General features: G+C 40.1%; 1 protein-coding gene and 1 long non-coding RNA gene across 25 annotated transcripts in view; one reads left to right on the top strand and one right to left on the bottom strand.

Annotated features, from left to right (window-relative positions):
• IQSEC1 (IQ motif and Sec7 domain ArfGEF 1) overlaps positions 1 to 24829 on the top strand; it is a 311515-nt gene that overhangs the window by 247989 nt on the left and 38697 nt on the right. For 23 of the 24 annotated variants that reach the window (XM_083602924.1, XM_083602923.1, XM_083602919.1 and 20 more), the window contains 2 exons: positions 18690 to 18972; positions 22692 to 23953. In XM_083602924.1, the coding sequence (XP_083459050.1) occupies positions 18690 to 18972; positions 22692 to 23953 (1545 nt within the window). Of the gene's footprint in view, positions 1 to 13478; positions 13664 to 18689; positions 18973 to 22691; positions 23954 to 24829 lie in introns of those variants that run through there. The other variant, XM_083602921.1, reaches the window with a different exon arrangement.
• Positions 1604 to 6668, bottom strand: LOC310757692. Its single transcript, XR_014545417.1, has 3 exons — positions 6527 to 6668; positions 4718 to 4770; positions 1604 to 4456 (listed from the first exon to the last, which is right to left on the bottom strand). It is a non-coding gene; the product is annotated as an uncharacterized lncRNA (long non-coding RNA).

Below are 24829 nucleotides of genomic sequence, written 5' to 3' on the forward strand. Positions count from 1 at the left end.
TCATTTTAAATGGATAGCTCTTACGTTCTGGTATTTGCTATGTGTATCAAGATTCCTAAAAGCACTGAAACAGATGTTCAGGTGTTTGGTTTTTTGTTGTTGTTCTGAATAACATGTAAGCGAACATTCACTTGTGGCTCTTAACTTAATTAGTTTAACTTGTGTGTTTATCGGTGACACTCAGAACTCTTTTGGGTGTTGCGTCACCTGTTTTCTGACCACAAATTGGGGCTGTGATAAAGAAGCAGGTTTGATTCTTAGTGATTTTCATTGAGTTCTCTGGGATAAAGTAAATTCATAGCAACCTCCTTTTCACTCAGGATGTTTGTTCTGCGGTCAGGAACAAGTTTTGCTCTTTCCAAAGTAGGTTCCCGAATTCATTCCTCTTATTTTAGGCAAGTATGGTATCCATTCAATTTTATGGGGATAAAGTAAATATTTTTTCAGGACAATAAGGGAATCCTACACGGGACTGCAGTAGATCTGTATTTACAGAACATACGAGAATTGCACATACAGCCCACTCAAGGTCCATCAACAACTGCTCCCAGCTTAGAACTCATTTCTTTCACAAATGAGCTTGTGGAAACTGCTGGGTTAGTTGATAAAACTTGCTTTACATTGTTTCATGGTAAAACTGTCCCTGTTCCCTGACTTGTTCATACTGGAATACTAGTGTGCCATACACGATAGGTCAGTTGACCAGTCAAGAAAAAAGACGGGGGGGGGATGGATAGTTGTCTGATCAAATACTGCCAAATGTTAAAAGGAACAACTTTGGAATAAATCTCAATTAGAACTCAATAAAATGCTTTAAAAATAGTACATCACTGCTACATGTGCCCAGCCAGATTATAGAATGAATCATAAAACATCCAACTTTTGCTAGTGGGAATGCCATTTACCCGGCTCTCTTGTACACATGTGGTGGTTTTTATCAAAAAATTATTCCCTTTTAGGAGAAAGTTTTTCAAAATAATAATCTAATAATAAATAAATAAATAAATAAATAAATAAATAAATTTTTTATTTATATCCCGCCCTCCCCAGCCAGAACCAGGCTCATGATGGTGCAATCACTATAACCAGACCCAAATTAGCCCTACTATCATATTTTACTCCTCAGATTAAGAACATAACCAATAAAGACCTCATCCTCCATTTATTAGCCTCAGCTAGATTAGTGCTTTCAAAAAAATGGAGAACTTTAAATGCAAATCTTTTTGAAGCCTGGATTTCTCAAGTATGCTACATCATACTTATAGACATGCTTATAGACTCACCCCTTCTGTACAGCATGGCATTCTTTTAATGGCTTGGTTAAGACAACTGAACACATTTACACCCTCCATTGACTCATGGAACCTTTTAGAGAGACACTTTTATTGGGTTGCCTTTCTTGGAATGTCTAAAACTACAACCATCCATCGCTATTTTTCTTTCTTTTCTGTACTACTACTAAGCGCTGCTTTCCTTGTATGGGTATGTTTTGTTACTCTTTTTTTTTTAAGTCAAATGGTCAACTATTTTTTTTTCTTTGCAAACATTAACTTTGTTAGAACAACATTTTTATTGTTCGGTGGGGGGTGGGTTTAGTAGAACAGAAACATTCTTCAATGATCAGTTGGTTTGATGCATATGCTGATTACAAAACAAATTAGTTCAGCTGTTGTGAAACTGTGGGCAACATTCAGTGATGTCTGCCTGTTTGCACAATGGAAATCTGCATGCATCGCAGGACTTCCAGTTTCTCTTCTCGCTCCTCCAGCTCCACCATGTCCCCTCAAAATCTGCTCCATAGGGTTCCCATGTAGCTATTGTAGGGGGAGAGGAGGAATAACCTCTGTTTCATGAGCAGATATCTGCTTATGTTACATTGGTCCTCACACTATGAAATAAGCTTTTGTTTTTCTAAAACAACAACAACATGGAATTCTTAAATGTAACATTTAACATGATGTAAAGTTTCTGCATATGTGAAATATTCAGAGCTTATTTTTAAGGAAATTTTAAAAAAGAAACAAAATTAAGTAACGGGAGTGGTGAAGAAGCCTAGGTCCGTTCACACGAATTTGTGCAAAAGAGGTAGCAGGCCAGTCTTTCAAGTCTCACCAGCTTGAATTCCCTTGTTTTTGCGTCAGGCAAGACACAGTCACAGGCAACCCTTCCTAGGCAGCAACCTTTGCCTCTTACCACTGAGTGTATTCCTGTTGGGAAATTCCCACAGAGCTAACAGGCAGCCAGTAAGAGAGCTATGCTGTGCCAGTAGTTGTGCACCTAATTGCTGCGGGCCTAGAGGGCAAGCAGCCTTTGCCCCTGCCTTAATGAAATAAAAAGAGATAAGCTGCCACCTACACATTGCCATTCTTGGCTTCAAATAATAGCTGACAAGCCCGTTGGCAACTTTCCACCAATATTGCGACTGGCATGTCAAACCCTACTAGTGCACCTTCCTTCTTTTTAAGAAGTGTGTGCAAAGTAAACTGTTGCTTTATTTCTCAAGTGCATGCTGTATGTGAGTGCGTGCAGCCTGGATTACCATTTCTAGGCAAAGTGCTTTTGTGAGAAGGACATTTGTATGGAGAAGCTGCTAGCAAGTTCTTAACCTTCCCTTTGCCCACTGCTTTCTTCCTGTAACTCCCTTCCCAAGCGGATTTTCTTCCTATCAAATCCATACAATGCACATACAAACACTCAGTCTGAAAGCACGCAGCTTGCATACCCCCCTCAATGGTTCTGGTTACCTGTTTTTTTGTGAGCGAGAGCATGGTGGCCATTTTTGGTGCCTCAATTTTTCCACAGAAAAATACACTTTGGGGGGGGGGCTATGATCTTGTGCAGGTCATGTGACTCGCATGGCAGTGCGAACCTGGAAGACGCACATCCTGGGTTTACACCTCAACGTGCTGGAGGGTATGAGCTTGAGGTTGGGGAAGTTACAATGAAAAGCAGCACACTGATAACATCTAGGAACTCTTCATATTGTATATTGCCTCCTCTCAATATTGCTTCACTTCGCAGTAATATTTGTATATGTATTGATGTGTAACATGGTGTTGAGCCCCAACTTCCATGGGAGAAAGCAAAACGTTTTACTCCAGGGCACTTATGAGAATGAGGACCTGTGTTATATATTAGGTCTTCTATCACTGCTAAAATGCACATTTTGCTATTTTACATAAAAATCTGTGGGGGCTTTAATAAGATAAAATGGGTTTTCTTCCCCATGCATGTGATTAACAACCTTCTCTGAATTTATCATTTGCAAGAGAATTAAAAGACCTTAAAAGCAGTCAAAGAAGAATCTAAAGTTTCAGCTAATTGTAAAATATTATAAATTCACGATTTGGATTGTGTTGAAGTGACAATTTACCCTATTGTATGTTCATATTCACAAGTGGCTTGTGAATATGAACATACATTTTTAATAGAAAAAAGTATGTTTTGTCCAACCTTTAAGTGTTTTGAACAGTTTACGTAAAAGTCTGCAATCTTGTACACATGTATTTGGGAGTAAGTCACATTGAACTTGTTTGGATTGACAGTCATAGGAGCAGGCTGCCTCTGCTGTTTCCACAGAGTTTTACTGAGCTGTACGACTGTTGTTTGAGGCTGCTTGTATGCTATTTGTTTGCTGATTTCCTACTCACATTTCTCTTGGCCTATGAATACAGGGACACATAGCTTGGTCAAAACATTCCCACTAGCACTGTATCTTATAGGCATTCCTTTTAGGCAGCAGAGAAGAAATTACTGTCAGAATGAACCTAGAAGCAGAATTTACTAACTTTATTTCATTTATATCCTGGTATAATTGCATTGTCTGGATGGTATATTTCAACACATGAAACATTAAATGCAGTTTAATTAAAGCTTAGAAATGAATTCTCAAAAGTACGCAATCTGTGTCAACTGGGAAGAGGATGTTGCTGTGAAGAACTGAAAAGGGTCACAGAGCTGAAAGCTTATGCTTAGCTTCCTACAGATCCTAAATACCAGCAAATTGAATGTTCTGTAGACAAGGATGTCATCCAGTGTTGCCTCCCACACTGACTGGCTCAACATAGCAGCTGAGTCCACAGTCAAGTGGAAATACAGTGTTGGCTGGTATGAAGGAAAGGATTATTTCACTGTGGAAAATTCACTCTCAGCTGTGTGTGCAGGTTACCATCTCTTTTTCGACTTCAGAGAAGCCAAATAATTCTCAGAGTACACTTACCACAAATATATTCAATGCAATGCATTCAGTGCAAATTGCCAGCTTAAATAACTAGAGGTTGTTTTAATAATATCACAGACCGGGTTAGTTGTAGAGCACAAATGAGCTATACATGGCAAAATTATGCCTGAAATAGTTGAAAGTGGCATAGTGACTTAGAGACTGAACTGTGAGTCCCCATTTTCAAATCTCTTCTCTGCTGTGATGTCGTTCTCTCTCAATCACAGTCCTTTCCATCTGCAATAAGTGGGATAATACAGGCTTACATTACAGTGTTGCTATAAGGATTACAACCAGATAATGCATGTGAAATGCTTTGGACACTCGAAGTTGCTATCAAATTATTGTTATTGTTATTGCTGAGTTAAAGCTTAAATTATGGACTTGCAAAGCATGTTTCGGTTTTTAAACCTACGATTTATTTATTTTGTTGATTTGTTTAACATTGTGGATTTAATTTTAATGGGAACCATTGCTTGCTTTTAAAAATAAAATTACCTGTGGATTTTCTCCTTGCTCTTCTGTGTTGTGAGGTCAGTGCTTCTAGATAGCTGTGTGTGACGGATGTGATTAATTCAAACACCACACTTGCACTAAAAATACGCTATTTAATTCTGTGGGTGTGATACTTAGCGCATACTTATTTGCTACAAGATACTGTTGACTTAAATGCTACCCCCTCCCCTTCTATTAGGCCTGGGAAGTGTTACCCAGCTTTGGTTGTTGCAGTACAAATAGTAGCTTGGGCTGTAAATGCTGCAGTTGCATGCTGTGTATGGCAAATGGGGCAGACACATCTTTTAGATAATGGTGTCTCTGTGGCAGGCAAATGGTCCAATAACAGCTTACGGGCTGTTATTAGCTCCTCAGCCATTCCACCCATACCCAATCCCTGCTCCACAAAAGGCAGATGTGCTTGGATGGGCAGGCTTCATATGGTAAGAAATGGCTTGCTGGGTTAAGCCAGCACTTCTCCAACACTGATGAGTCAGATGCTATGTGAAATTCTAAAGCAGATCATTCTGGAGAAAACTATCCCTTATTTTTCTCCCCAGTATCTGGTCACTAGAGTTGTGCTGTCTTGGTTGACCATTCGCAGAGAATAGCTACTGCAACACCTACACTCTGTGAAACTGTCTAACCCTTTTTTAAATAAGCCATCTAAGCAAGCAACCATTGAAACCACACTCTGCAATTATTCTGAAAGTTAATTGTGCCAGCCACTATATCACAGCAGCTGAAGATTGCTGGTTTATGAAGTCACCCTTTATAAAACTTTATTCTGTTTTTATGTATTTTCAACAATATTATTTATTTAGGGTCTCTGGAGGCACTAGCAACAAAGGACTGATACAAAGACATGTAAGATGCATACATCAAGCAATATCCTGTCTTAAGGCTTATCCACACTTGCCTCCCCCCACCCCCACCCCGGCTTTCCAAGCACAGGTCTGCGCTTTAAAGCTCTATTTCCAAGTGCTCACTTTTTTGCCCCAGAGCTTTCCCTTTGAAAACTCATTCTTTAAAGCTGAAGCACAACAAACAACAATTCAGGGTTTCTGTGGATTGTTGTTTGCTCCGATTCAGCTTGAAAGAGGGGGGCTTCACAGAGAAAGCTCCAGCGGGGGAGGGGGAGCTCTTTGACACAGAATTTTAAAATGTGGACTGTGCCTGGAAAGCACAGAGGCAAGGTAAGTTTTCATTATAAATTCTGTATTTTTGTCGTTTAGTCGTGTCTGACACTATAAATACCTTGATAAAATAAACATTAGATTACTGGCCACTAAGGTTCTTTCTTCCAGACTGTTGCCATGAAATCTCTTTTACTGGCTTCACACTCAATTCCAAAAGTTCTCTTATGCAGTTTGGTCTTTAAGCTTTAAGCTGTTCTTGCTAGCCACAAAAAGGAAAAGCTATCTTGTAATCCCAAAGTGGTATTCTCCATATGGCTGCTAATAACTCCAGAAAGGAAAGGGAAACTGCCAAACCCTGATCCTAGGGTTTCAGGACTTTACAGAAAGGAGATAGCTAGGTGTGCCTTTTGTCTAACCACTAGTTCCTAATTCTACTGAGGATGAAATCATATTTCTTTCTCACTATAGACTCCCTTTCTCCATACTGGAGCTCTCCACACTTCACTTCGCTACTGAGCATGTGCATAATTCTTAAAGGTGCATATGCATGTGGGTTACACTTCTTCAAGTGCAGCTAAGGTTAATGAGGCTTTTTTTTTTTACCTCTTTTTAGAGATGCCAGGCTCACTGGAATCAAGCCCTGATACAAGTTTTGAGAGCGCATAATACTCACCATTGTAGGAGCCATTGGAATAACTTTCTCAAGCACTACTTTTGCCTTATCTACTGGCATGCCAGCATCTTTGTTGGAGAGGGGAGGAGATTTCAGATGTCCACCCATCTCTGTTTTCCTGTGCCAGAGCTCTGCTGCTGCCCCACCTTGATATGCATTGTTTAAAAGGTAGAGACAGTAAATGAACAGGATTAGAAGAGCTAGAAAGGTAGAAAGAAGATTATGTATGATGGATTGGTGCAAAAAAAAAAAGTTTTTAAAAGTTTATTTTTGTGAAATAGCTTATGTTCTGAGCTAGTCAGGTGTGACCCAGCAGAAAGTCACCGTTCCTATTCATTTCTGTTGAACAGCACATCCCTTTGCCATATCATGAACTGCTTTTGAAAATCACCAATTCAAAAGTGATTTGCCATGTGGTATCAGAGGCTGCTATTTGAGAAAGATATATTTAAAGTCATGCAGAAATAGTTGTGTGTTTCTTTGGATAGTGGCCAATATTTTTATCCCTGCATAAGTATCCAAAATACACAATCTTTGGATTATACATTTGTGGCCTTTCCATCTTTATGCCTTTCAGCAATATAAATAATTCTCTCTTTTTTGCAACACTTTTACTGACCTTTGATAGCTATACCAAACATGACCTTTGCAATTTGACAGAGAGATCCCCTACTCCACAAGTTTCTTTTCAAGTACAATGTGTATTCATATAGTACTTCTTTAGTTAATTCTTGGTAACATGGAGGGGGAAATCAATTTGCAGCTGGAGCAAATTTCATAGTATTGGTTAACATACTTTATTATCACTTAACATGCTGTCTAGTTAAAGTACAGAGACTGCGTAATTCCTTACTTTATTGCAGGAAAACAAATACTGTAACTATGACATATGATACTTAAAAGAAAAATTTATTACCTCTGAGAATTATTACTTATTATTATGCAGAATGTTGTTTTGTAAAGGCAACTAAACACATAAGCCTGACTTGGACAGTTTGGGATAGATGAAGGCAGAGTTACAAGTTGTTTAACCTTCACTGCCTCACCTGGAATCTGAGGGTAATCTCAACTAAGCTCTTTTTAGATGAGTATTTTTAGTTCTTAAACCTAAGAACCCACACATTTTCATCTAAAAATGAAAAGTTATGAGGAGAGGCGTTTCCACCCCCCAGCCTAATCTCATCTTTATATGCTCCCAGTTATAAACTATATTTTATTCATAGGTGCCTTAAGTTGGATGATTGCTTACTAAAGCCGAAGTTCAGTTGAAAATGTATACATCTGATTTGCTAAAGGTACTTTGCAGTCCACATGACATTATTCTAGAATTCTGGTCTCTCTTTTTAGGGAGAGATTCATGTGCTTACTGATGGGGAAAATGGGGAATCTCAACTGAGTGCAACCATACGGACATCAGATGTAACATTTACCATAAACTCATCTGGCATCCAGTAACCTTCCTTGCTGTTTCATCTCTTAGAAGAGTCGTATCTTGTTGGGATTTGGCCTTAAACAATTCTCGATTAAAACTCTAGCTGATATATGGTCTTACTGTGATGTGGCTTTGATGGTTTCCTCTCTTTGGCTTTGGCACAAACAGCTGATCTTGTGCATTTGTAAGGAAAAGAAGCTGGCCAATGTTTTTCTTGCTGATCTAAGCCTTTTAGATAATGCATAGAAGTGGCATTTCATCTGCCTATGGACTCTGAACTCAGTGCCCTTACAAGCAGATTAATTTACTGATAAGACCGTTGCAGCCTTTGAACAAAATAAGCAAAAACAGTTTTCCTGTTTATTCAACCTCTGTCTGCTAAATCAAGAGTGGGCAACCTTTTTTTTCCTGCTGAGGGTGCATAGGAGAAGCCAGTGTCTTTTTGTTACTTTTGCCCTCCTTGCCATCCACATTAAATTAGGCCAAGAGGTTGCCCAGTCCACCCTGACATAAACCATACTTAAGATACTAATGAGAGTATGTCATATCAATGTTGCTTGCAATCTTTTTTTAGCTCATATGGGCAAGATAGACTGGGATCTACCAGTAGATAGCTGGGTATAGTGTCCTCTTCCCTTAATTGTACCGCTGAAATGAAGAAATTGAGCAGGTGCAGTAAACTGGAGTGGAAGGACTGTGAGCTCTGTTTAGTTCTGGCCTGCAAATTCCTGGACTCTGGATTCTTTTGCTCTAAGTGTATGCCTTGCACACCCAATTCTGGCTGGTGGGTAAAAGAGTAGAACCTGCAAGAATAGATCCTGAAAGCTAGAAGTCTGCCTCTCACAGTCTCTGCCCTCTTTGGTCAAAGGAGTTGGTCAACTAATGTGGAGAACGTATGTATCACAGGTTTCAAGCAAAAGTTCTCCTCTGAGAAAGTTGGAATGCATGAACAGTACTCATGCTTAAGTATTGAAAGTAGTAAACTGCATTTAAAAGGAGGTCTTTCCTCCAGCCTGTCAGAAATTTGATAGGTTTGCTTCCTACTGGGTGAAATCTGTTGGGAATGCTGGACAAGAAGACTCATTGAATGATAACTCACATGGTTTACCCAGAACTCCCATCTCTCATCTGCTTTAGTTCATGGAAAGCACAATTAATACAATTCCATGTGCTCTGTAGGCTGGGTGACTACTGCAGAGTGTCTAGCTTGATGCCTGCATCAAGCTGAGTTAGTGCCAAATCATGAATGGAAATCATATGTTTCATTTATGTTGGTTTCTGTTTGTTTCTGCTGCTCAAGTGTTTCCTCTCCTTCCTCCCCACTTTCCAAGTTCTGCTATCTCAGAAGTTTCTAAGTATAACAGCTGCTTCCATGGCTGCCATGCTTTTTGTTTCTAGCCACTTCAAGAGAGTTTCATTTCTGGTCACTGACACTGCAGTAGTTTCCTAGAATTGTACCAGCCAAGAGGTCTTAAACCTATTATAAAATCATTGTTAGAAGCAGTAGGACATTTTGAGGCGAGTAGAAAACTGTTCAGAATCTTCTAGCATTTGTGTATGTCAGCCTAAAGACTTGGTTCTGGGCATTGTAGTAGTTTTGGGCCATCATCGCAGGGAAATATACCAGAGCAAACATTTGGGATTGGTTTGATTAATCAAGCACAGTCTTTGACCCGGAAGTTTGTTTGAACGGACAGTGACTTTTTTGTTAATAGGTTTATGGTTTCCACACAGTGCATTGTTGCACAATGTGTGCATGATCATACAGAAAAGAACCTTGGCTTCCTTCATGACATTTCTAGTAAACTTAAATGACCTCATGTTACTCTACATAAGGGGTTTTTACTTTTTAATAAAGCCTTTTACCTATGGGGTTACTTTAGGAACCTGATCTTAAAATTCCTAGATCCTTTAAATGCTGAATGCTTTGAAATGCCTGTGTTAAGGAATATTACAGTGACTGGAACACTGAGTCTGAAAAGGATTATTTATGATGCTCTGAAACTATATTTTCTATGATGGGCTACATTATGATGGTGGATTGGATAGACTTAAGGAGGAAGAAGACAGTATGGCAGGAGCAATGGTGTTGTTCAGAAAGGATTTACATAGTCAAATGGTCTTTTGCCAAAAACAGAAAACAGACCACACACTTAGACTTTAATACTTTTCACATTTTGAGAGTAACTGATACTGAGCTTGGTGGTACTTGGTTCATACATAGAATTGGGTTATTAGGCATTTACAGCACCACAAGATAACTTAATTATTCTGAGCAACAGGTTAGCTGGATCAGTAGCAAAACAGGGATAAAGAAATTCTACCATGTTTATCTTCTGTGGCCTACATTTATTATAATGCTGCATTTATTATAAATTTGGATCATTGAGACCAGCCCTAAAGCTCATTGCTCCAGCACAGAAGTGTGTATACCCTATCCTACAATTGGCTGCTCCACTGAGATGCCCAAAAGACTTAATCATTGTGTTGCATTGCAAATATGCAAGCATAAGTGTTTAGCAGGTATTTTGACTCAATATAGCCAATATTTGATAGAAAATTTGTTCATCTGTGTAGAAACCTTAAACATAAATATAAGGTTTGTGTTATTCTAAGCAAGATCTGTGGGAATCCATAATGCGACATCCATCATAGGAATCCTATTAGAAGAGGTTTGTGCAGAACAACAGAGAAACATATAAAAGCAGACATTTCAAAACCAGCCTCTTGAGATTTTGACTGGTCCTCAGAGTATTAATCAGAGTTACTAAAACATACAAGCAGACACAAAGATTTTTAACCACTTTTTTCTTCTAGTTTTTCTCCTACAATGTTAATGCAACTCTTAATAGCTTGATGAAGGCCCTTACTGATTTCAATTGACTATACAACAGCTGTCTGCAAAGTATGAGAATTCTGGATCAATGATTGAAGGTAGTAATTGAGAAGAGTGCACACACTTCATCTGTCAATTTAAAGGGGAAGAGAGTCTCTGGTGATTTGATGAGCTTCATTAGTTGGCAGACATAACAGACAGTAAATTTGTAATTGATAGTAGATTATTTTGCTGGTTAGGTTAGGTTTGCTTAGATTTTCTTTCAAAATATTTTCGTTCTATCATGGAATGTCAAAGAACAATGTTTGTTCAAACTCATGGAAATGTTTCCTCCATGCAACAGGATCATATTGGGGAAAATACAAAAGAGAGCAAGCAACTTGGGCACTTAAATGATTCAGTAGGATTTGTGTTTTTTATTTGCACACTACGTGGAGACTTTACTCCTATTTTTGGCAAGTAAGCCATACTTTTAAAATGATCCAATTCCTATGGGGCGGAATGTGAATACAGTGGTACCTCGGGTTAATAACTTAATTCGTTCTGGAGGTCCGTTCTTAACCTGAAACTGTTCTTAACCTGAGGTACCACTTTAGCTAAAGGGGACTCTTGCTGCTGCCATGCCGCCGCTGCGCGATTTGTGTTCTCATCCTGAAGCAAAGTTCTTAACCCGAGGTACTATTTCTGGGTTAGCGGGGTCTGTAACCTGAAGCGTCTGTAACCCGAGGTACCACCATATTGCCATAGACAAAATGGGCAAAAGTTTACCATCTGAATGCATTATTAGACATTTCTGGTTTTAGTATCTTTCAAGGGCTTTGGCACATCTTTCAGCTAGAATACATGTCATTTATTTACACTATGTCGTTTATCAAAATTCTCAAGTGCTGTTTCAGCAGCTGCAGAGGAAGCAGAAGCTTGACTCACTGTAGGTAAAACAGTATAATATGCTAGGAACCATTCTGCTTGGCCACACTTGTTCATTTTCACTGTACCTATCCCTCCCATTGATGCTAAAATCTAAAATGATGCATTGGTATGGCAAGCCCATTCCAGTAGTCCCTTGAATGCCACGTGTTGTGCCTACTGATACACAGCCTTGATACTGATAACAAAACACGTATCAATTTTCATACATTGGGTTAAAAATGTAATTCTCTTTTTTATTGTTGAACAGGCAAGAGCATGCAAAGAGAATGAGCACCGCGTTAGCCCCTTTCTGGTAAACCTGAAATAAATAACCTTTGTAAAAGGCCTTCTCTTTCTTTATAGAAATATTGTGTATGGCCCCTTCACATAAGCCAGGTTACTACTGCTGTTGTTGGCTGTTTTAGTATAAACAGGCCCCAGAGTAGGTACAGTCATACCTCGGGTTGAATGTGCTTCGGGTTGAGCACATTTGAGTTGCGCTCCGCAGCAACCCAGAAGTAATGGAGCGTGTTACTTCCAGGTTTCGCCGCATGCGCAGACACTCAAAATGATGTCACGCGCATGCGCGGAAGGGGCAAAACACGACCTGCGCATGCACCGTCGCGGCTTGCTTTGAGTTCAGGATGCGAACAGGGCTCCGGAACGGATCCCGTTCGCATCCCGAGGTACCACTGTAATACTGCTTTAGAATCCACATCTTTTGTTCTTGACTCAAGTTCTCATCATTTGCGTGTTCAGACCCAGAGACCTCCCTCCTAAACAAAGACACATTTGACTCAAATTTTAGTTTTGGTTTTTGGCAGAATTTAGGTCACAAACTTATTGATTACAGAAAAGTGAGTGGTTGCTCTGGTTTGACTAGCTCCCTACACCCTTGCAGGTAGCGCTGACCCAGAGCTCTATCATAGTCAGCTAAGGGAGAAGACCTGAGGACGGTGAAAAGCCTGGGAGCAGACTCTATTCACTCCCTAGATGCTCCCCTGGACTCAGGCACGGGCACAACCCCTATTCGGGGTTGGCCAAACCAAGTTGAGTCCCTGGACTCCTTTAATGAAATATCCTTCACATAGGGATGGCGAGACCGTTCTCCCATCCCTATCACATGAAACAGTGCCCATCCTCAACCTTACAAGTTGTGACAAATTGCTACGCAGCAGGCAAAACCCAAATGGCAACAGCCAATTGGCCAAGTGGGAAAATTCCTGCTGTGCCCCTGTCCCAACAACAGACGACACACGACGGCATAGCAAGGTCAATCGCAAAAGGCCCTAAAATTAGGGAGAGGTGGGCGGGTGTTTCGATGCACAAGCAGAAAGATGGAGTTCTGGGTCACATGCATGGGTTTATATAGGTCACTCAATACGTTTAGACTGCAACCCCATTGGCCAGATTGAAACCCAGCATCGAGGGTGTTATTGAAGTGCTCACGCTGGCCACCAGGGGTATTGTGTACAGTGGTACCTCTGGATGCGAAAAGGCAGGCTGGCTGAGCTGTTCCGTTCAGTTCTAGCTTACTATAAAGAACCACTTGGAGAAATCTCTGTGTCGTCTACTTTGTCAACCCACTATTTAATTCTGGCGACGAAGGTGGGATTGGATGGACATCAGAGCACAGCCAGATTTGGACACTCACTGAGCTGAAACACTGAGCGAAATCACTGAACAGAACCCAATTCAGAGCTAACCGTACTGGCTAGAGCACTGTGTTCCATCCATCGCCCTCCATGTCGGCATCGGAACCAAGGCTTCACTCGTGCCTCTACTGCCATTCGCTCCAGCCTCTGAATCATGGGACTCATACCTCGCTCAGATCGCCTGCTTCCTCCAAGCAAACAAGCTGATGGAAGGGTCAGAGGAGCGTAAGCGGGGCCCATTCCTCAGCCTCTGTGGGCCCAATCGGGTGTTGTGGCTATCCAATGGACCCACCCACAACCAAGAGGTCAGTCTCCAGATCTCACTGCAACATGTGCCGTCTTTTAGGGAGGACACGATTCACAATATCTGTAAAGAAAAATAATCCTTTTACCTGACTCCACTATTCTTTCCAACTGCCAGCCTGAAATTTAATTGCTACTTTGTCTTGTGTCAGTTATATGCACCCATATAATCCATTGTGATGAATTTCATAGGCTCAGCTTTATTACCTACTTTTGGGCCACCCTGTATACACATAGTGTTATTGTCTCTGGTGGTGACCAGTTTAGGTTGCAACCATTTTGTGGTGGATGACGCACCAGTCAAAGACCAGTTGATCCCCCACTTGTAATTATCTGGTCACCTGTGATAAGAAAACACAGGTGGCTAACAGTGATGTGCTGAGATCTAATCAAATATGTGTGGGTTTATAAATTTTCGTCACTTCTGCAGGCCTGTGCAGAAGTTGGCTTTAAGGCTGATTAGTATGCAGTTTGTATGTTTTATTCCAGTTGTGTATTTGTGTTTTAAAATGGATGTGTATTTATGCTTTTAATAACAACAATTTTATTGTTGTTTTATAAGAAACAAGGATAATATTAGTTAGTATAAACTGATACATATGGCGTTTCAAGATGGCTGCTCTTCTTTGCTTCTGAAAAGCGCTTTTGGTTATATTACATTTTTTAACTCAGTAGAAGCCAGAAAGTCAGCTACAGGTCCTCCTGATATGAAGAAAATGAGTTGGAAGTTATGAACACCTTGTTTTACATCTTTACATAGAACCATTTAATCAGCAACAAATATGAAACCATTGTTAGAAGAAATTAATTAAATTTCTTTTATCTCATGTGAAACAGGTGGTTCAACTCTGGTAGCTTAGATACACAGTGTGCATATCCTGAGTCCACAAGCTAAAATACAAGACAGGCTTTATTTTTCATCAGCTGCTGTCTGCATGTTGGTAGTTTTGTTTGATCAGAATAGAGCAGTTATCTTTGTCCTCTCTGGCATTCAGAATTCAACATCCCCCATTAGTTAGATGACCATTGACTGACTTTTTGATGAGGCCAACAGATGACCTTGTTTTGACATGTGTTTCTTCAGTTGATGTGCTACAGTTTAGAGGGGAATAATGGATAGATAATTTGTAAGTCATGTATTCAAATAATGCAGAAGAAAACCTAGGCTTTGATTATGAGGACTTGATTGAGGTTATAAAGCTGCTGCATCCTTTTTTATATTTGATTTTTTAATTAAAATCAAGGTTCCTAATTCAGAGAAAAGGCAATGTTTCAACATACATATTTTCTCTAAAATAGCTGTGTATGAGCTTTTGTAAAACAACAACAACAACAATTTATTTATACCCCGCTCATCTGGCTGGGCTTCCCCAACCACTCTAGGCAGCTCCTAACCGAATGTTAAAAACACAATACAGTATTAAACATTAAACAGGGCTGCCTTCAGATGTCTTTTAAAAGTAAGATAGTTGCTTATTTCCTTGACACGTGCTGGGACGGCATTCCACAGGGCAGACGCCACTACTGAGAAGGCCCTCTGCCTGGTTCCCTGTAACCTCACTTCTCACAGTGAGGGAACTGCCAGAAGGCCCTCCGTGCAGGACTTCAGTGTCCAGACTGAACGATGTGGGTGGAGACGCTCCTTCAGGTATACAGGACAGAGGCTGTTTAGGGCTTTAAAGGTCAGCACCAATACTTTGAATTGTGCTTGGAAACGTACTGGGAGCCAATGCAGGTCTCTCAGGACCGGTGTTATATGGTCTTTGCAGCTACTCCCAGTCACCAGTCTAGCTGCTGCATTCTGCATTAATTGCAGTTTCTAAGTTACCTTCAAAGGTAGCCCCACGTAAAACGCATTGCAGTAGTCCAAGCAGGAGATAACTAGAGCATGCACTCTGGCAAGACAGTCTGCGGGCAGGTAAGGTCTCAGCCTGTATACCAGATGGAGCTGGTAGACAGCTGCCCTGGACGCAGAATTCTCCTCCTCCTCCATGGACAGCTGTGAGTCCAGAATGACTCCCAGACTGCGCACCTGGTCCTTCAGGGGCACATTTGCCCCATTCAGGACCAGGGAGTCCTCCACACCAGCCTGCCCCCTGTCTCCCAAGAACAGTACTTCTGTCTTGTCAGGATACAACCTCAATCTGTTAGCTGCCATCCATCCTCCAACCGCCTCCAGACACTCATACAGGACCTTCACTGCCCTCATTGAAGTATTTCCCCCCAACGATTTCCCCCTGTCTTTCTTATTTGTTGTTACTTCCATAGTAAGAATCACCATAACCAGTGCTGCTTATAAGCAGATAGATTTGTCTTCAGCTTCTCTGATCAGGGCTCATACTTAGCCTATGCATGCAATGCATGAGCCATCTTACTACTGCTGTTGTTTAGCTTATCTACGTATGGTGGTATTGTCTCTAGTGGTGACTACCTTAGGGGATGACCCACCAGTTAAATACCAGTGAATTAGACAGTTTTTGAAGAATGTGCTACAATTTTTTAAGTCTCTGCGTACTTCTTGTCACTGTCAGCTACGGTTGTAGTGCTGATACAGGCAGCTGTAACAGCTTGTTTTCAAAACACTGGAGTTGCTGCAGAGGAATAGGATTGTGACTGAAATACTACAGATTCCTTCCTTTACTTACTTCCTGGGACCAAAATACTTCTTCAGAACTCATACAGGCTTTTCCAAAATCTTATTCCAGAAAAGCAGCATGATGAGTTTTCTTAAGGTTCACCTGACATTAGCTTTCTGTACTATAGCTGGCTGGTTTGTTCATTCATCTCTACAGGATTTGGCAGGAATTGCATCCTGGTCTTATGAGTTTGGCATATTACTAAATCCTATCCTCACGTTGAAGCATCTCAGTGCTATTGAACTGTATCTCTTTAACAGTGGAAAGATAATGCACATTCTAAGTTTATAAAGTTGCTGGGGAACATCTGGCAGCAGAGTGGAAGTGAAAAGACAATTTCAAATGACAGGAGAAGGCATGCAGTTATCCCTCTTTCTATACCATAATTGCCTGCCAGCTCCTGTGACTATGCATACATTCTCCTGTGGCTCTTCAGAAGGAGATTCCTTCCTCCCCACCACACACACACGCGCGCACACACACACACACAGATATTCTCACCATAGAGATAGTTGAAATATGGGTCAGGGTGAACCTACCTTCTTTATTCACGGTCACCTACTTAATATACAGTTCATATTTCTTCAATTCTAGCATTGCTTATCTGTGAAACTTGCCTTCAAACTTAATTTTATTAGCATCACAAAAATATTAGATTCGTTTAATTTCTGCCTGAGGGGAAAAATGAAATTCTGCATACCTATAATACTATTGGTGTTTTAACAGATTTTACATGGCCATGTAAATATGCTCACTGATTATGGTAATCATGATAGCTATACAAGTAGTAATTACTGTGATCTGATCAGACGACCATTGCCTTTACTGTGACAGCTGTGCCATTTCGTTGACTGATTATTATTGTGGGCCTGTATGTTCTGTGCTTATCCTTGTGCCACAAGCATCCTCTTACACTTGCTTGTACTATAGCCACTTCAGAGATGCAATGTGTCGCCTCCTGTCAAGCTTCTCTAAAAAAAAAAAATCAGAATGGGTATGACTGCCCATGTATGCAGCCAAGATTTTCTTTGTAGCACCCTGAATCTCTATATCTCTCTTAAACTTCATAGTATGAGTTTGCAAATAGTAGATACTCCATTAAAAGTGCTGAGGAGAGTTGTGATACCTGTCCATCATGGAGGAAGCACGTCCAAAACACAAATTGTTATCATTTTTTTAAAGTGCTGAGTGAAATCTCAGTCTACCTGATCAAACTGTTCTACCACTGTAAAAATTCACCCCATGACAACAATCAAGTAGTTTCATTTTAATGCAGCACATATATTTTAAAGATTACGCCACACATACAATCTTAGTGCCTTGTTTGAGGGAAGATGGGGAGAGAATGGCGGCTTATAGATGCTGAGGAAATGCTATAGAGGTTTTGCCTTGCCTTGCCTTGTATGTATTTTCTGCCCACCCAATCTCAGCTGGGGACCTCAAAATGAGCAGTGTTTTTAACGCAAGACATTTCCTGAAGGATGTTGCACCGCAGGGAACTTCCCCTTTATTCTTCAAGGAGACACAGGATGAAAATCAAATTATGAAAACTGTCATTACAAGGATGGAATGTCTTTGTTAATGATAAAAATGTAGTTGTTACAAGAAGATGAAAGTTCCTAGTTTCAAACCAGTATCTCTAATCTGTGATAGAAGAAACAACTGTGCTTTTATAATACAGCATTATACAGGATGGGTAGAGAAAAATGCAGTTTACGCATATACAAGAATTTTTTCCACTGTAGCCATGATACTTCTAAGTTTTCACTCTGTATTTGAAGCTCTGTGTGATAGTTAAGGATAAATCTTGTACAAAATATTGTCAAAATATGCATTGATTAGCTTTTTCTGTTAATTCTTATTTTAAAAATGTAATACATTCATTTTTGGAAACATATTGGTATTCTTACTTGCATGGCATTGCACTAGAGCAGCGGTAGCTAAAGTAGTGCCTTCCATATGTTGTTGGATTACAGTTCTCACCATACCTGACCTTTGACCTTGCTGCCTAGGATTAATGGGAGCTGCAGTCCAATGATTTCAGGAATGCAGCACTAGAGAATGATCCAGTTTTTTATAGAAACTTGCATCAGTAGGTGTTAAATATGATAATCTATAGAAGAAATAGGTAACCTGTGACCCTCCAAACTTTGTGGGACTCTAGTTTCCATGAGTTCTAGCCAGCATGGCCAGTGTTCAGGAATGATGAGAACTGCAGGCTAACAACACCAGGAAGCCTACAAGTTTCCTGCTCTTGATCTGCAGCTTTCCAATACAAATGACAGCAACTGAATTATTATAGATATGCATTGATTGTATATGAAGTTTTACTTGAAACAAGCCACTGGGATCTTAATCTTAATTGCCTTTTCTATTTCTTCTTTTTGTTTAGTGTTGAGGGTGAAGCTCCTGGAAGTGAAACAGGCACATCATTGGATAGTCCCTCTACCTATCATCAAGGAGCTATAACTCACAGTTCAGCTCTAAGCCCAGACCATTACGACCATTCTCCATACGGGCTGTATTCGGTCTCCCCAGGGCAGCAAAGGCCCCGGAGGCCAAAGCTTCAACACTCAACATCCATACTCAGAAAACAAGCAGAGGAAGAAGCTATTAAAAGGTCGAGGTCACTTTCAGAGAGCTATGAACTCTCATCGGACTTGCAGGATAAGCAGGTACTTGAACTGTGCAGTTCTATGAATCAAGCTAAAGTGTCATGGAAAGGTTATTCAGCCATTCCTGGAAAATAACAGGATATTATTATTTTTTTGCGAGTCTGTTCCATAATTTGGCATATCTGAATAATATTAATGTTTCCTTCTTCTGTCTTTTTCCATGACTTGCTAAACAACCAGCTGATATTAATGCTTAGTGAAATGACTTTTCCTTCAAAGAAAATGCCTCCCTGTATTTGTGCTATGATTTTGCATATGTGGCTCATTGCTTAACTTGTGGAGCTGTGCCAATTTTTTTACTAGAGACTGTGCCGTTTAAAACCAGAAGGACTTGGTTAGTATATAAACAAACTCTTTGCCTGGCCTCTGTATTAACAAAGTCCCCATGCTTTCAGTCAATCAGTGCTTCTTTTAAGCTTTCTTTTAAGGCTATGAACCAGGGTTTTTTGCAGTTCTAGGCGAGATTGGCTTAATGATTTTTTTCTGCCCTACCTCTGACTCTACCAAATCCATATTACCAAGACTACAACTTTACGTGGCAAAGCCCACATTATCACAAATTTCTGGTATTTCTTTTTCGAGAGGACAGAAGGTTTACTTTTAAAATTAAGAAATGAACACCTGCTGATCAGAAAGCAGGCTACCAGTTAAATTATTTTACTTACCCTTAAAGTTGTGAATACTACAATACTTGTCAATTTAGGATCTCATCTGAAGTATTTTCATTTGTATCACATCATTTGTGCTGTTTACACAGTTTAAAATGTTGAAATCTAAGATGAATATTGTAACTAGTGATCAGGACATGCTTAGTATAGGCAGAGGGCCTTCTGGGCAGTGGCACCCGCCCTGTGGAATGCCCTCCCATCAGATGTCAGGGAGACAAAGAATTTCACAACTTTTAAAAAACATCTGAAGTTCAGGGAAGTTTTTAATGTCTAACATTTTATTACTTTTTATATTTTGCTAGAAGCCACCCAGAGTGGCTGGGAAAACCCAGCCAGATGGGCTGGGTATAAACAATAAAATTAGTAGTAGTAGTAGTAGTAGCAGTAGTAGTAAGCGATCATGAAGAATTTATTAAAGATAGAATATTATTATTTTGACAATTCATTAAGGGCCTGCAATTTTTGAAGCACTGGATAAAGATAAAATGATTCAAACATGATGATTTCTTCATTCCTCATTTTGCCCTTATTCATCTCTCTCATCATAAGCTTCCCAGGAGCACTGAGTTGACTGCTGTTGGAGACATAGTTCTGAACCAGATTGACCCCTCCTTTATGTTCTTATTTTGAATAAAGGGAATTTCTTTATGGTCTGCCAGCTGTGGCCAGGTGCAGACATAATATTCCCAATTGACTAGATTGTTTGTCCTCTGACCTTTGTGAATACTTCCCCTCTTCCTTAGTTTCACCTTAACCATTACATTTGCATCGGTACTAACTATGGTTCATGCTAATCAGCATTGCCCTCATAATCATGAACTTAAAGTGGGTTTGGACCTAGTTATGAGGGAATCTAGTGAATGTTAATAAATGCAGATAGAACACTGTTGCATAACTAAAGCAAACAGATGCCATGAAGGGGCAGTGGTGCTTACCTGACCTCCTAATAGCTGAGTCGCTGCTGTGTACCAGAAGGGAGAGAGGACAGCCAAGTCGCTGCCAGCGATTTTTCACTACATTGACCTGTCCCATTACACAGTAATGATTCAGCTCTTGGGAAGGCAGGCAAGTGCTGCCACCCCACCATGTCATCCTGTACAAAAGCAAACCATGGAGCAGCAGCAGCAGCAATAATTTATTTATACCCCGCCCAACTGGCTGGGTTTGACCAGCCACTCTGGGTGGCTCCCAACAGAATATTAATAACAATAATAATAAAGCGATAAAACATTAAACATTAATGGAAGGTAAATAAGGATTCATATGGGGGGGGAGTACAGATGCCTGCAACATGTTGCTGGTATTCTCACTGTGAATTTGGAAGCAGAATCATTTGAAAGCATAAACTGGCCAATAGTTTAGTACAGTAAAATGACTTGTGATATTGAGACTATTAACTGATCTTTTTTAAAAAAAAAAATGCTTGAGGGGAAAAACCTCAACATTTTTTTTTATTAAAAGTAATCACTGCAAGCAGTTCTATAATGTGAACTTCAGCTTAATTCAAATTTTAACATCCTATTTTTTTACTACTTTGCTTCTTTTAAAAATACACCACTGCAGTGATGAGAATCATCGGCAGTGTATCATATCGATGTAGCCAAGGATTTTCATAATTGCAAATGCACACTAAATTCTTGGTGGAAAGAATATAAAATAGATTAACATGGATCGTAATAACTCTTTAAATCTCCTGCGGGTATCTGTGAAGCAGACAAGTTTTCTCCCAATTCATGCAAGGAAAGCCTGAGGGAGAAAGTTTAAGTGTGAAATGTCATCAGTAAAATTGTTCATAACTGTTGAAAGGAAAATCTGACAAGGAATTGATTCAATTATACTCCAAAGGCACAGAGAATGCAATTTCTTGCTTTGTTAAAATTTTATGTATGCAGCATATACAGTGGTACTTCGTAAGTCGAACAGAATCCGTTCTGGAAGTCCGTTTGACTTCCAAAACATTCAGAAACCAAGGCGCGGCTAAGGCTGCAGCCAGTCGGAAGCCACATTGGACGTTCAGGTTCCAAAGAACGTTCGCAAACCAGAACACTCACTTCCATGTTTGCAGCATTCAGGAGCCCAAACGCAAGGCGTTCGGGATCCAAGGTACGACTGTATTGGAACATAGGAAGCTGCCTTATATGAAGTCATACCATTGGTGCATCTAACTCAGCATTGCCTGCACTGACTGGTAAGCAGCTCTCCAGAGTTTCAGACAATGGACACTTCCAGTCCTGTCTGGGGATGCTAGGAATTGAACCTGGGATTTCTGTGTGCAAAGCAGATCCTGAGCTATGGCCTTTTCCATGGTGTGGCCACGCTAAACATAATTTAAGCTTAGGAAATGCAAGGATCAGTAACTGGTATCATTAGTTCTATAAAGGAGCAATGCAACATGACCATAGGAAACTCTTTGCTTTCTTTTAATGTAAGTTAGTTGCAGACCTAAAAAAATACTTCTTCAAGTTCAATTACAAAAACGGTTTGCATTTAATGTGGTTGAGTAAATAACGATTTTTGCCAAATTCTTTTCATAAAGAATGCCAGTTGTTCTATTTAATTCTTCTCTAAATTCTAACTGCTTGTATCAGCATTTTAAAAAAACCACACACCTCTTTATTTTATTTATTTTGAGATTTCTATCCCATACTTCTAGCATCTAAGCACTACTCGTGGAAGCATACAATTTAAAATCACAACGCCGTGTGCAATTTAAATTGTTGCACTTGTTTTATGTGAAAGTAAGTTTTGCAGAGGTAAGTGTCATATCTTTCTGTGTTAATAAAATATACTTGTGAGACAGTTACGAAAAGTATCTTCTTGGTGGATCATTTTATGTGCACTTGTACAGGTAATTTTCTATTGTCATGAGGTGGCCTTTACTTACTGAGCGTATTTCCATCTCAGAAATCTTTTTAGATCATAAGTTTCCTAGGAGATACATTTTTCTGAGCTAATTTTGAAACACTTATTGCCTCAGTACTGTATTAGAGAGCCATGCAGTAAGCACTCTTAGTGCATGAGTATTATCAAATATTTATATTTTCTTTTTAGGTTGAAATGCTAGAACGGAAATATGGAGGCCGTCTCATAACTAGACATGCCGCTCGTACTATACAGACTGCTTTCCGCCAGTATCAGATGAACAAAAACTTTGAGCGGCTTAGAAGTTCTATGTCTGAAAATCGTATGTCAAGACGCATTGTTCTATCCAATATGAGAATGCAGTTTTCGTTTGAAGGACCTGAGAAAGTCCACAGTTCCTACTTCGAGGGGAAGCAAGTTTCTGTTACAAATGATGGGTCAAAACTAGGAGCCCTTGTCCAATCTGAATGTAGTGACCTTGGTGAATCGGCTACAATGAAATCTCCAGCAGCGTCCACTGACTTTGCTGATGCCATAACGGAACTGGAGGATGCTTTTTCGAGACAAGTAAAATCTCTTGCCGAGTCCATTGACGATGCATTAAATTGTCGTAGCATGCACTCTGATGAGGTACAGATACCTGATCAGGTCAGAAGTCGGGAAATAGAGAGGGACAGTTGTCAAACTAAACCAACAAGCCATAATGTGGACCACAGGAAACTTGATGAAATGACTGCATCTTATAGTGACGTTACATTGTATATTGATGAAGAAGAACTATCCCCACCACTTCCTCTTTCCCAATCAGTAGATAGGCCATCTAGCACAGAATCTGACCTAAGACTTCGGTCAATGAACCCATCTCAAGAGTACTGGTCTATGACACACAAGGATCATAAGATAGATACTGATACGAGCTGCAGAAGTACCCCTTCACTAGAATCCCAGGAACAAAGAATGAGAATGGATCATTTGCCTTTGCTAACTATAGAACCACCTAGTGACAGTTCAGTGGACTTAAGTGATCGCTCAGAGAGGGGATCATTAAAGAGACAGAATGCATATGATCGAGGAATTACTAGTACGCAAGGTAGTCCCAAGCATATCTCACATGGCATCCCTACCAAGATAATTTCCCGAGAGGACCAGGAGACTAGACATAGACCAAGGCCTATTGATAGCCACTTAGCCATTAATGGCACAGCAAACAGGCAAAGCAAATCTGAGTCTGATTATTCTGATGGAGACAATGATAGCATTAATAGCACTTCCAATTCCAATGATACAATAAACTGCAGCTCAGAGTCTTCTTCTCGAGACAGCTTAAGGGAACAAACACTGAGCAAGCAAACGTACCATAAAGAGACTCGCAATAGCTGGGATTCTCCTGCCTTCAGTAATGACATCATCAGGAAACGTCACTATAGGATTGGATTGAACCTTTTTAATAAGTGAGTACAATGCATTTTTTACATAGAAAAGAAATTTACATAGAAAAGAAATTTATCGCCAAATCACAGGATAATTAGATATTTCTGCAACTCCATTATGAAGGTTAACATGATCTCCAACAATGGCTGTCTTTGGGTGTCATACTAAACCAGGGTTGGGGAACCTGTGGCACTTCAGATGTTACTAGACTGCAACTCCTATCATCCCTGATTATTAATAATGCTTTCTGGGGCTGATAGGAGTTGAAGCCAAATAAATATGGAAGACCACAGGTTCACTATCCATGTGGTAAGCTATGGTTTAGAAAGGTGTGGGTGAGCCCAGCCTCCTCCTAAACATGCAGCCAGAAGGATGAGTTCAGAAATTTATACCATGGTTTGTTGTGTCATCCATACCAACAAACGGTGGTTAGTTTCAAGCATCCGACATCGAACCATGGTTTCTGAAGTAGCTCGTTTGAACTAACCATAGTTCACCATAGCTTCAGGTTCTGATGAAAAAGCAAGCTGTGGTTAACAGATAGCGGAAGCAAATTCTTTCAAATTCCTCCTGTGAGCATGTTCATGTGTCACCAGACCATAGTTTAGGGTCATGTCTGATGCAGCCCTTTTGTGTGCACACTTGTCTTTTCCCTGTTTTCAGCATGTTTACTTTCTTCTCTCTTCCCACCACTGCAGTTGCCATTTCACAGCTTTAAATGCCAAGGTGTGTATCTTGGGCAAGTAGTATTTAAAACACACACACACACACAGAGAGAGAGAGAGAGAGAGAGAGAGAGAGAGAGAGAGAGAGCGCCCTTTTGTTGTCCTTCATATAAAAAACATTTTCTTTTAAGCAACGTTAAAAGGACAAATAAGTTTTTTCCATCCCATCCA

The sequence above is a fragment of the Podarcis filfolensis genome (assembly GCF_964270895.1).
Source record: "Podarcis filfolensis genome assembly, chromosome: 2".
Classification (NCBI taxonomy): Eukaryota; Metazoa; Chordata; class Lepidosauria; order Squamata; family Lacertidae; genus Podarcis; species Podarcis filfolensis.